The 13,806-nt window shown below is 43.8% G+C and overlaps 1 protein-coding gene across 1 annotated transcript; it reads right to left on the bottom strand.

The window, feature by feature from the left end:
* Positions 1–475: 475 nt before the first annotated feature.
* LOC307230644 (odorant receptor 131-2-like) lies at positions 476–2,847 on the bottom strand (the record flags this gene model as incomplete). The annotated part of the gene is made up of 2 exons (XM_080001080.1): positions 476–1,285; positions 2,698–2,847. The coding sequence occupies 2 exons, from the start codon at positions 2,845–2,847 to the stop codon at positions 476–478; spliced, it is 960 nt and encodes a 319-aa protein (XP_079857206.1).
* Positions 2,848–13,806: the final 10,959 nt, after the last annotated feature.

Below are 13,806 nucleotides of genomic sequence, written 5' to 3'. Positions count from 1 at the left end.
GATTTCTGATTTTATCTTATTTTATCTTACCCTCATAGGAACCAGACTGTTGTAGCTTGTGGCTTTTTGTGTTTGTAATAATCATCAGAAAAGGAGATATTTAAAATTCTATGTCGACGCCTGTAGGCCTCAACATGCGCTCAACAAGACTTTGTTTTGGAGTTGTTTTGATGAACAAATATATGATAACAATACATACATTCATAATATGATTCTATATCGATATTATTAAGTTATTGTACATAATGAGAATTGCTGCCAACTTTTCAGTTCCACCATATAATGTACACATTGATGATGTGTTAAATATTTTACTGAATTTGTGACTATAGTTTTACTTCCAAATTATCAATATTACAAGTTTCAAATATATTCACAAACTGAGATGATAGAAAACAAACTACATACTGAGTTAGTTCTGCTGAAGTATTCTGATATACAGTACCACGACACTAATATTAAATGATGACTTTTCTTAGGAAGGGTTCCGAAAGACAGTCTGTGGATGGGTTGCCATGGTAACTTTACATGTCAGGTCCTTGGCCAGGTAGGTTCTGAACGTCTTGTCTCGCAGGCCGTAGATGATGGGGCTGATGAATCGCGGCAGAACCTGGATGATGATGTAACAAGCAAAGAGTGAGTCCGTGTAGTTTTCAGGGAACAGGAACCCCAGAAACTGCTTCAACAGCGGAGCCACGTACGCGGACATGCACAGCAGCAGCTGGATCCCGTGCAGCAGGACCGTGTTCATGGCCTTCTTGGCGTTCTTGGCATCAGTGTTGGCCGCCCGGGCAGCAATCATGATGCGGAAGTAGGCGTACAAGATGGTGAGCCAAACCACAACCAAGAATACCGCGTAGGAGACATCCCTCTTCTTGAGGAGGTGCGGATTCCGGAAAATTGTCTCCCGCATGCAGAAGATCGGCGAGTGGAAGAAGTCCAGCGGCTCGATGGCCAAAGAGATGAAGAGGTCGGGCAGCACGGACACTGCGCTAGTGGCCCAGATCAGCCCCATCAGCAGGTAGATGCGGCGCACGGTGCAGATCTGGGCGTGGCGCAGCGGGAGGCACACGGCCACGTAGCACTCAACTACCATGCAGGCCAGGCTGAGCGGGGTGTTCTCAGTGGTGAAGAGTGCCAGCAGAATGAAGAAGCAACACAAGGACACGTTGAATCTGCGTAGGGTGTAGCTGAAGATGAAGAGGGCGATGGTAACCGTCAGCTGGATCATATCGTTGACCACCAGGTGGATGAAGAGGATGTAGCGAGGGTTGGTGTTGAAGATCTGAAGGGAATGATGGCATGGACAAGGGTGGAGGGGAGGAGAGATGAATGGAGGATGAATGCAAGGCTGGACAGAAGAGACAACTGTAGACATGGACGAGACCCATCCCCCCAAACTCACCAAATTGTTCACATGCACATTGTTCAATAACATAGTAAGGGTGAAGATCAGGAATGAGATTGGTGTCACAAACCTTTTATAATAATAGCAACAAATCACAGGATATGTGACTTTGGCTCTTTAGAGAAAACAACAGCACCATTTGGAGAAGTTCCTCATAGAAAATCAAAATCAACTTCTGAAACCATGGAATGTTAAGATAGCAGATAAGATGAAGACAGTGTTACAGAGAAAGAACTTTGCACAGTTATTTTTCAATGTTATCCTGACTGAGTTTGAAGTGTTATGTTCCTGAACTTAAATTGTGCAATTTCATTTGTGGAACCGTGGCTTTGGCTCAGTCTCATAGTGCCCTTCTCTCTGTGAAGCTCCAATGACGTAAATGGCATGTGATGTTCTTTGGAAGAAATATATATATATATTGCATGAGGTCTTGAAGCATAAAGTTAGTGTTGTCATATCCTATAATACAGTAAGCGCACCTAAATAGACTAAATCTTCCAGCACTGAATTTGTAAAATATTGACTATCACTGTCTTGCTTTTCTACACCAATCAGCCACAACATTAAAACCACAGACAGGTAAAATTAATAACATTGATCATCTGGTTCCAATGGCACCTGTCCAGGGGAGGAATATATTAGGCAGCAAGTGAACAGTCAGTTCTTGAAGTTGATGTGTTGGAAGCAGGAAAAATGGACAAATGTAAGGATCTGAGCCACTTTGACAAGGACAATCCGTGGGATGTGCTGGAAAAACAAGCCCAATCAATTGAGGCCCCACCTCACAACTTCAAGGACTTAAAGGATCTGCTGCAAAAGTCTTGGTGCCAGATACTACAGGACATCCTCAGAGGTCTTGTGGAGTCCATGCCTCGATGGGTCAGAACTATTTTGGCAGCACGAGGGGGACCGATGCAATATTAGTGGTTATTAGTGGTGGTTTTAATGTTGTCGCTAATCGGGTTATATCGTAACAATAGTTGAAGTATTTGGGGTTCTTCGGGGTGCAGTTGAGAGAAATTTAAGTTGTACATATAACACAAGACAGATGAAAATAAAAGTAATTGTTGGAAAAATCTCAAAAGGGTCAAGCTTATAGAATGTCACAACACATTTGCCTCAAGAAAATCTCCTGAATTGTCAAATTATAAAGATGAATGTTTGTTAAAGCTTTACCAAAAACCTTGGTTTGGCTTTTCTCATATTGAAAATCAAGTGTATTTAAGAGGGAGAGGTTAAGGCCTTCTTCCCTCTCCACGGGCATGAAGGTGCCGGCGGGGAAGCCCAACCTGGTGCTTGTGGAAGGTGTGGATGAGGTTTGCGTTGATGTAGTTGATGGAAATGCCCAAAGCAACGACGATCACATTCTTAGTCACAGCTTTGGCAAAGGAGTCTCGGTACTGAATCACCAGCGTCACGTTGGCCAAGGACACGTTCATCGCTGGGAGGTAGATGTCACGCTGAAGCATAAAACACAAAACAGTGGATTTTGTCTACAAGCAGAACGAGGAAGTTCTCCGGGGAACATGAGAAATCCCAGTCTGATGGATGGATGGAGGAAAAAGAAAGTCTACAGGTTGGTTCTTATCTCACAATTTAACATTTTTAGAAGTTGATTAATACTGACGAATGTATGAAACAGGAATGTTGTTCTTCTTTTTCCCACAAATTTACAATTCAATTAAAGTGATATCAATAGTGCATGGAGAGAAGGAAAATTAGTCTCTAAATCAATCACCAGTTATCAATGTAACAACTTCCAAACTAGCATGGAAGACACTGATACATGAATCCTAAAAATCCAAATAATCTAAAAGATATTTGAATTTTCAGCTTGCAGTTAAAGTTAAACAGCTTCTTTAATTGCTTTTTGATGTTTCCATTTAACGTATATTTGGTGAAGAGTTTGCCATCCACCTTACAAATCAGCAGATGGCAGATCCGGAAGGGCAACATCCCATTTGAAACTTCTCTGCATCCAACCTCTTCAACATGCTCATCTGCTTCTACTGATGAGGGCAGTTAAAATGTTAAATGCATCATGCCTGGTAATAAAGCCAACCAAAGACACTTAAAATCAAGAAACACAAACAATGGAATTGTTGCTCAGATTCAACATGATGGTTTAAAGTATGACACAAAATGTGGATCAATCCATTTCAAGCCTCTGTCATTTTCCCTGTATTACAGCACTGCATTCCGATGTGATGGAATGATGCTTTGTGGTGAAGCAGGACAAGTACAGAGAAGGTTCTTACCTTCACCTTACCTTGGATAATACAATGACATGAAGGCCAGCAATGATCTGCAACATCCACTAGAGACTTTTATCTGCGGTGGCTGGTGTGACGCCCACACGGGGGCAAGTGGCGTCAGAGTCCGATTAAGAAGTGAAGCCTGCAGAGGTCTGATGCCCTCTAGTGGCTGGTTTCAGAACAGTTATCAACCCACCTCAATCGCAAGTGGATGAGTAGATGATCAATGGAGATCAGAACAAACTTTGGTGTTAAACAACCAAGAGAGGAACATGGTGAGCCTCAGTGTGTTCACTTCAGCCAGTTCACTTCATGTTCATTTATCATACCTCCGTTGTTTTGTATTCAATCCTTGTCGTATTATTAGAGGTGAGGACCTGAGAGGAAACATTACACTTGTCGTGTGGCCCCTACACTGATTGTGTGTCCCCCCTAGTGGTTGTGGCCCTAAATAACCGCATAGAGTGCTTATGCCCTGCCATGTCGCCATTTAAAGGTTAAAAGTATTTTAGACTACGAGGAATGTCGTCCGTACAGTGTTGTGTTGAATATGATGAAAAAGCTCAATGAGCTTCATGCTCCTCATGTTCTTCTGTGCTGCTTGACATCACATTTTATGAGATGTTATCGGCCCCTACCGGCCTGGAATGTTTATGTGAGCATTTTTATATTGTTTTGGTGGTTTTTTTTAACAGAGGGGGGAAAATGTATTTTCAGAAAATCCGGAGATGTGTGGATAGGACCAGGGCCTGTCTGAGCTGTTTTGGCCTCAAGTCAGGAGAATTCCTCGCACTTATTTCATAAATGATAACTGAACTACAACTCCAGTGTGTTTCAGTAGTCTTGGGGGGGTTTTCTGACTAAACTATCTCTCTATTCTGCTGCGCCCCTCTGCTCTTCAGGCCAAAGACATGACGTCTGCTCTCAATGTCCACACAGAGGGAAGGAAGTCAAATATTCTCACTAGCTTTTTGACCCGCCTGTGTTTATGGAGCCAAAAAGCATGAGTTATGGATTCAACTCTGTGTGTGTGTGTGTGTGTGTGTGTGTGTGTGTGTGTGTGTGTGTGTGTGTGTGTGTGTGTGTGTGTGTGTGTGTTGGTGTGTGGCCTTCACGTTCGGTGCCAAAATTGTCTCCCGACAATAGCACAGTACAGTGCTCCCGACTAGTCATCTCTAAGGAGTTGTTTTATTGGGGGCTAGGCTAACTATTTAGATCCTATAATCCGCTCTTCCTAACTTTTTACCATCTCCAAGAAGGGTACTCAGGCTTAGGTGAATTGTTTCTTTACACAAAGGGGAAAAGGGTGCAAAGGGGTAATAAATACCGGACACAGACATTATTGGTATGTTGTGATTATTGGTATTGATAAAATCAAACAATTAATCTGATCAAAATTATTCAAAAGAAAAAGATAAAATAGTAAAGCCATACCCTAGTGCTGTCCCTATCCCTATCTCTATCCCTCCTATCCTAATTTGGCATCATTTCAATTGGGAGACAGCTGAAGGATCTGATCAGGAACCTCTAAGCTGGCTTTACCAGCAGCAATGGTAGTGGCGATGTCCTCCAGAACAGCCCACCTCCCAGTACAAGGAGCCCAGGCCTCACTACATTTGAACAACCGCTGCTCGCTGGGGGGGATTCAGGTGTCCTAATATTCCAGAGAAGGGTTGGCGTGACAAAGTCCCAGACTTCATGTTGCCTCTTGGTCCAGCGTTTTAATCCTTTTTCGGTTCTTGTCTAGTCATCTCCGAAACAAAGAATCCCAAAGCATCTGCTCGTCTCCTCTTTTTATAACTTCTGCCAACGTCTCTCTTTTACGAACAAATGATCGGTGATTCATGCTTCTTTGGAAAACAGCTGCCTTGCTGACGTTACTTGATGTTATTCTTTTCTGTGCGTCTGCAAAGATAACGTGTTCTGGGTTTTTTTTCTACATGATTCACACTCCCCCCTCGTGATTTCTCTGACGTTTTGGGTTTTCTCCTAAAATAGCCGTTCCAGGTCAGCCCACATAAAGCCCCGAATTACATGTAAAATTATATTTTACTGTAAAATACATTAACTATCTTATGATGTGTCCCTAATTCTTAAACATCATCATTACATGAATGACAAAATTTCCTTCTCACATTACACCATTAGCTTAACATGGGTACATCATTCCCGTCCGGTAATTATCTTTCAATATCACATGTAGAAATAAAGTAATCCATTAATAATTTAGTACCTAATTTGTAACATCATTGATAGTACTGAAATCATTTCATTATTGTTAAAGATTATTCTAATTTTTTAAAGACATCTCTCTTTATTGAATCATGTCATTCATTCCCTTCTTCTACCTCCCCTTGTATGGGCAAGTCCATCGGCTGATCCGATAGCTCCTACTCCAGAACTCGGACCATTTCCTCCCGCAGTTCTTCACATAGGCCTGCGAGGCCTTCGCTACCTCTCTCCTCCACCTCCTTTTCTCGGAGTGGAGATTCCACCGAGGAAATCTCCTCTAACCCTTCCATCCATCCTGGTGTGTTTCTCTTCAATGCATTCGGTTTTCGTGTCAACTTCGGTGGTTGCTGAGCTTGTTCTCCTCTGCTGGTCCCAGCTGATACTCTCTTCTTTTTCTCCCTTTCTTCCCTTGTCTGAGCCCTGGTCTTAGGCCTTATCTTGCCTATCTCGTTCTTCTTGGGCTTATCGACACCTGTACTGGGTGCTGATTCTGGTGCGCCTTCTTTCACAGGAAGTAGCTCCATCTCCTCACTGCAGTCCTGTCTCGGATCTCTCCAGAGACGACACCTCCATGTTTTGCTTCTCAGCCTTTTTGATTGTACTTTATCCTCCTTTCTTAGCGGTCATTTATCCCTCTGGGTCCAAGGTATATAAGCGATATAAGGCTCTTGCCGACAGTGTGTGTGTGTGTGTGTGTGTGTGTGTGTGTGTGTGTGTGTGTGTGTATGTGTGTGTGTGTGTGTGTGTGTGTGTGTGTGTGTATGTTTGTGCTTGCGCCTGTGTGTGTACATTGGGCGGATTGCATTTTGCTTCCATCTGGTATAATCCAGTCAGCTGGTTCTCAACTGGTGGGTCTTGATCCAAAACTGGGTCACAGGTTGATTTTTGAGCGGACCGCTGGAGAATACCCCCAAACTGTAATAACTTAAGTTGCTTTTACACATGCAATGCAACCCTGAAATGATCCGAACATTACCCAGAGGAGCTGTATGTGTGAACACAAATGTATGAATCAGTTGACTGGACCTAACCCAGCCTTTACCCAGCCAGCACCTTCGTGCAAAGTCTGTGTAATGTCCTATTGAGCGGTATGTGTGAACAGAGCAGGTAATTTTCTGGAGCATTCACAGCGAGCAAGCAGGCGTGTTGATGACGTCTCTATCATGCGCCAGTTATTTACCTTCTTACAGATCTTTGTATATGGAGCGTAGCTGCTGAGTACTCCTTTCTGCTTTTCTTTATATTCCTTTCCACTCTTTCATTAATATTGCAGATACCTCAAAATACATGGAGTATCAACGCAAAAAAAGTCACAACTACTGATAAGTTGGCAGCCTCATACGTCATCTTGGGTGTGCTGTAAAGCTCTGCAGCACCATTGCATCACGTCCTGCCTCCTGCACGCTCTACCCAGGCACCACCCATCGTCAAAACCAAACTGAGTATTTTCAGGTAGTGTGAACACGTCTGACACAAACAATCTCAAATTGTGTACTGCGTGTCGATTACGCACATTTTATTATTCTTTTTTTTTTAGAGCTTATAGAGATTATTGTGCGTAATCACTGGGTGTCATGACATTTCACTGCATATATGTATGACCGTATTTATATGTATGTGAAAAAATAATCTCTTGAACTTGAAGTTGAACTTGAACATGTGTGAAAGGACAACTTGGGACAATGTGCATACCTGATTATCTGGACATTGTCCAGAGTTCATATGTTAAAGCAGCTTCAGTAATACATAGCAATTTATTTATAATTGTAATTCATACCCTATATACCCATACCAATAATTTATGTGCATACAATCACATTCGTATATTCTATATATTTTTTAATATTTGAATATTTTTGTATATTTGGCATATTTACTTTAGTTTTTATCATATTTGATTTGCTAATTGCCAACTCATATGAAACGCACCAACCCTAACCGTAACACATAAACTCAATCTGATTCTGATCCTGATTCTTCAAAACTCTCTAGGAATTATTTTTTGTGTACAGAATTACAGGTGCTGTGCTTTTATTTTAAAACACTGTTTCAAGCTATGTGGCTGGCATGACCTCATATCCCGAAAATCCCACACACCCCTCCATCATGCTGTCAGGGGTCAAAGTAAATTCAAGCGAATCTCAAATTGAATTTGTGTCGGATTATTTTCGTGAAATACATTGAAACGGCTCCAATTTTGAGTTTTGTTTGAGTTGTGATCTCCAGGTTAAGAGGTGTGTCTGATGTTCCTTTATTCTTTTATTTGATGGAAGCCTCCAATAAAAAATGGTGCTTCACAGTGAGCTGGATATGGAACCGTTGGATATCTGATTAAAATAACACCAACAAAAGGACTGGCAGGTAGGACACAGGGGTGGGCTTCAAGCAGCCGGTTATTGTCCGGAGACAGTTGTTACGGTGTCACGGTGTCGACCTTTTTGACATGTGGGCTCCCACACCAGGCTGGGGAACAGTATTCAGCTGCAGAGAAGACCAGGGCTTGTGCAGAAATCTGGAGTGTCTTGGCAGAGGCCACCCAGCTTGTACCAGCAAGACGTCGGTTAGTGAGGCCCTTGATGTCACCTTGGCCCTCAACTCTTCTAGGTGTTGCTTGAAGGTTAGTGTCCTATCCAGGCATACGCCAAGGTACTTTGGGGCTTGCTGGAACTCCAGACGCTTGTTATCCCCAAACACATCCAGTTCCTTCTTCGCTTCCCTTTTAAGGTGGTATGCTGCCGACGCCGTCTTCCCAGTACTGAGCTGCAGGCGCCACCTGTGGAGGTAGATAGCCAAGATGCCCATGTCCTGGTTGAGACCCTCTTCCATGGCCTTCCATGTAGGTTGACACAGCATGATGGCCAGGTCATCTGCGTAACCATATTTCCTAGATGTTGTATCTGGAAGGTCTTTGATGTAGATGTTGAAAAGCATCGGTGAGAGGACAGAACCCTGAGGAACCCCGTTTCTCAGTCTTCTGAGCCTACTTCTCTGTCCATTTTTGGTCAGTAGGATGAAGCTGCGGTTCGACAGCATCTCCATGATGAAGTCCACCATATGCCTATTTTGGATTGTCAGGTCCTTTAGCACCAGCCCAGCTTTCTCATTGGCCTAAAAACTGTCTTCGATGTCTTGCCTGAGCAGTGTTCCCTGGTCCAGCATTGACCTGCCCTGCTCTGCCCTGCCCGGAAACCTGTCTGTTCCGTAGGAAGTTGTGGGTCCACCATTGGCTCAATGCGGCAGTGGATCACCCTCTCAAGAATCTTAAATGGGACACAGAGTAGCGAGATGGGTCTGTAGGACTTGGGTTCTTCCAAGGGTTTGTATGGCTTCAGCAGGGCTATGACTGAAGCACGACGCCAGGTCTTGGGGAGCTTGGATCTCCGGAAGCAGGACGAGAAGAAGGCGCAGAGCCAAGCAGATGTTGTTGCACTCTGGTGGATCACGAATTTCAGGTGGATGTTTTCACCACCTGGGGCCTTGCCCTGCTTTAGTTTGCTGATGTCCGCACTGAGGGTAGAAACCTTGCGCGATGTCATGAGGGTGAAATTCTTGTCTGCTCCAGGGAAACGGTCATTCTTGAGAAGCAGGGACGCGATGACATCTTCTGCCAGGCATTTGGGGGGGTGATACTTTTCTGCCAGTCAGCTGGTTGATGGTCAGCAATGCCTTGCGGCTGGAGTGGGTTAAGACGATTGACTCAACAACTTCAGTCCATCTGGCCTTACCAGTCGCATCCAGCTTTTAGAGAAGTGCCGTTGCAGTCGTATCCACATCTTCTCTTGAGCTTGCCTGCTAGTGGTCTCACAGGAGCTGGCTGCATTCTTCATCTCAGCCCGGTATATAGCTCTCATTGTAGCCTCGTGGGATGGATATCTTTGCTGCCCCTAGGAGGACTTTGCAGTAGCCAGCATATGCAGCATCCACATCGGCAGACTCTGGGTCTGGGAGACAGGCTGATCTTCTTTCTGTCTCAGCTGTGTATGACTGCCAGTTGGCCTTGCTGAAGTTCCATCTCCTGAAGGGCTTGCAAGGTACTGGCTGCACCAGGGAGGGAGCCTGGATGATGGATGGTGGTGTGATCAGGGAACCTATCAAGGATGTGTCTCTGCGGTATGGGGTCAGCGCTGCGGTACAAGGCAAAGGCCAGGTCCGGGTTGTTATGGTTGTTCCATCAGGAAGAGTGGAAGCTTGGGTGCTGTTCTGCATCTTACAGGAGCAGAAAATTGGCGCCGGAGGCCCATTCACACAACTTCTCTCCATCTGCACATGTATGGCTGTATGGAACATGTATGCATGGCCCAGTCGGTATGCTGGCAGTTGAAGTCCCCTGTGTAGATGGCGGGTGCCGGGACCAGCGGGAGGACTGACATGGTCAGCGTTGTTGGTGGGGGCTTTTACACGTTGACCACTGATGTGGATCTGGACTTTAGTGACCAGCCACTCAACACTGGAGCCAGGTAGGGACTGGCCACCGTCTATCAGGTTGAGGTCATCCCTCACAAAGGTTGCCAGGCCATGCTGTCTACTGTAGATGGACCCAGCGAGATGGAACCCGGGCAGCCTAAGCTTGTCCTCTTCTGTGCAGTGGGTCTCCTGAAGAAGGACAGCTGCTACTACATTGATTTTGGCCATATGGCGTAGGACCTCCAATTTGGCGGTGGTAAGGCCCTCCACATTAAGTTAAAGGAAATGGAATTCCTTGGCACTCGATGGTCGGGATGGCCGCCCACTCTGACATGGACCTGCGTCTCCCCGGCCTCTTGCCCCAGCTGGGTGATTGGGTGGGGACATTCGTTTCACAAGCTGGTCTTGCATCATTTCTTGTTATTTGCAGGGGAGGCCATGTGGAGGCTGTCGTCTTCTCCCCCACTGACATGACACTCATACGTGTCTCAGTGGGTTTTTCAACATTCTGTGAATGACAGTAAATATCACAATTTATTTAAAACAACCTTTTGTAATTACCACAGTACATCCAGAGCAGTAGGTTTCCTTCAAAAGGGTGTCTCCTCTACTCTACTCTATCATAACTCCACACTACTATGCCTCGACTCTACTCTACTTCTAAATGCAAATAAGAGGCCTTGCGTTCCTCTGCAGGGACAAGCTGACATTTCCCAAAATCCTCAGTGTTTACAGAAAGTGGCGGGCGTCGGCAACATCTGCCCTTATTAGCCTCCGAGAGGAATAGGTCAAACGGTCCAGATCGCTAAGGAGCACACACACACACACACACACACACACACACACATACACACACACACACACACACACACACACACACACACACACACACACACATACACACACTCTCTCTCTAAGGGATCTATTAGGTTGGTCTGCAGAGAGATGGGACTAAAGGTCACAGGCCTTATTAGTGCAGAGCTGCTGCTAGCGGCTGTTTGATGCTCTCTCTGCTAATGAGTGTGTGTTGGAAAATAATATCATTGTTCCACAGAGAATTGTCATTAACGATGTGTGGAAAACAGTGAGTGGTCATTAATATTATGATAGCAGTGATGCTCTTTAGATGCACCAACTGCTCTTCCCCAGGCGGCGATACGCATCGTTAATCACTCATAATATCAAAGCAATACAACATAGTCGGACTCCAAATGAGCCATGAGGCCTTGGAGTCCACGGCTCTGTGGAGTTCACCGTGAGTTCATGATTGTTGGCTGAATCACATTTCTTCCACCAGGAGTTTTCACAATTTTTCTTTTTAATCAACATTAATCATTTGTGTTTAAAATAAATAAAGTCTTGTTTATCATTCCAGCCAATGGTCAATGCCATCGACTGTTTAAAATGAAGATTACGTTTTAAAATAAAAAATTTAATGAACATTGAGTTTGAAGATTTTAAAATAGAGAAAAAAAAGAGAACATAATTTCTCTTAAAGAACAGAGATGTGTGTGTGTGTGTGTCTTTTTATGATATAAATGTAGTTTGTAATCTGGATTAAATTGTGTTTATTTTCATCATTTCCTGTTCACTTTACTCTTTTCTCTTAAAACTTGTGAATCTTGTGCTGGTGTTGTTGAAGACGTGTCTCAGGAGCTTCTTGCATCAGGGTCTGTAGAGAACTAGAATCAAAGTTCAGTGTCATTAGGAAGCTGTGTACGTATGAATCAGCTGTTCCCAACAGACCTGCCCTTCAAACACACATCTGCTCCTATGGGATCGTCTTCACTTCATCGAGGGATTTCTCACCCTTTGAGCTTCAACTTTCATCAGCATTCTTATCCAAGTTGAAGACCTGTTGTTGTACAATCCTACCATTACCCAGAGTCCTTTGCAGGTCTCCAGCTCCTCCAACATCAGCGTTGTTGTCAGACGAGCGGCAACGAACCATTTTTTTCATTATTGATGTATCCGTCGATCCTTTTCTTGATTCTCTTCTCTTCTTGATTGATCGATTAGTTGTTTTGTCCATAAAATGTCAGAAAATGCTGAAAAATGTTGATCACTGTTTCCCAGACCCCAAGGCCACGTCCTCAAATTCAAAGTGTGTACACACACACACACACACACACACACACACACACACACACACACACACACACACACACACACACACACACACACACACACACACACACACACACACACACACACACACACACACACACACACACACACACACACACACACACACACACACACACACACACACACACTGGGTATGGTGGCACAGTGCATTGCACTGCTGCCTCACAGCGAGAGATCTTTAGTTTGTTTCCTGGTTATCGCCCAATGAGGGGCCTTTCTTTGTGGAGTTTGCATGCAAGGGGTTTCCTCTTTATGACATGAGGACCCCCAGCGATGGACATTGAAACTGGTCCCCGAGCATTGCTGTATGCTGCCACTGTTAGATACATACAGAGAACTAATTTCACCGGCCATCATTCAAAGCGTGTGTGTGACAAATATAAAGATTATTTGTATATAGTATAGTAGTATATACTGTATATAGACACCTACACAAATACAGTATGTAAACACACATACACAGTATATAGATATACATATTGTATATAGTATATAAACACCAACACACACACTCACACATACAGTATATGCACAGATATAGCATATAACCACACACATGCATATACAGTATACAAACACCAACACTCACACATACAATATAAACACTCACACATACAGTATACAGTATAGACACACCACACATTCACACAGATACAGTATATGGACACCAACAGAGACGCATACAAGAAACTTCTACAAACCCACAGTCGCACATACAGTATATATACAGCATATAGACAGATCCAGTGTATATAGACACCAACACACTTACAAATATAGTATATACAGCATATCAACACCACCTCACACAAACACATTCACACAGATACAGAATTTCAACACACACTTACAGTTTATAGACACCAACACACCAACACACATAGATACAGTATTTAGATACCAACACAGACACAAAGTATATACAGTATATGGACACAACACACACACAGACACATACAAGAAATGTCTTCAAACCCACACACATACAGTATACACAGTAAATAGACACCAGCACACACACTTACAGTATATACAGTGTACAGACACCAACACACACACAGTATACATACACACACACACACACACACACACACACAGACACACACACACACACACACACACACACACACACAGTATATACAGTGTATAGACACCAACACACACAGTATATAGACACATATACATGCACACACACACACAAACACACACACACACACACACACACACTACTTGGAACAGACTCTTCAGGCTGATAACATAACATTTCATAACATATGAAGGCTGTTTAACCTTCAGTGGAACTCTGCAGTGTTTGGTTGCACTGGTTCAAGTGGAGTTAGAGAGTTTAAAGTTTATATT

This window comes from Zeus faber (genome assembly GCF_960531495.2).
Source record: "Zeus faber genome assembly, chromosome: 5".
Lineage (NCBI taxonomy): Eukaryota > Metazoa > Chordata > Actinopteri > Zeiformes > Zeidae > Zeus > Zeus faber.
This window is presented reverse-complemented; position numbering and strand designations above follow the sequence as displayed.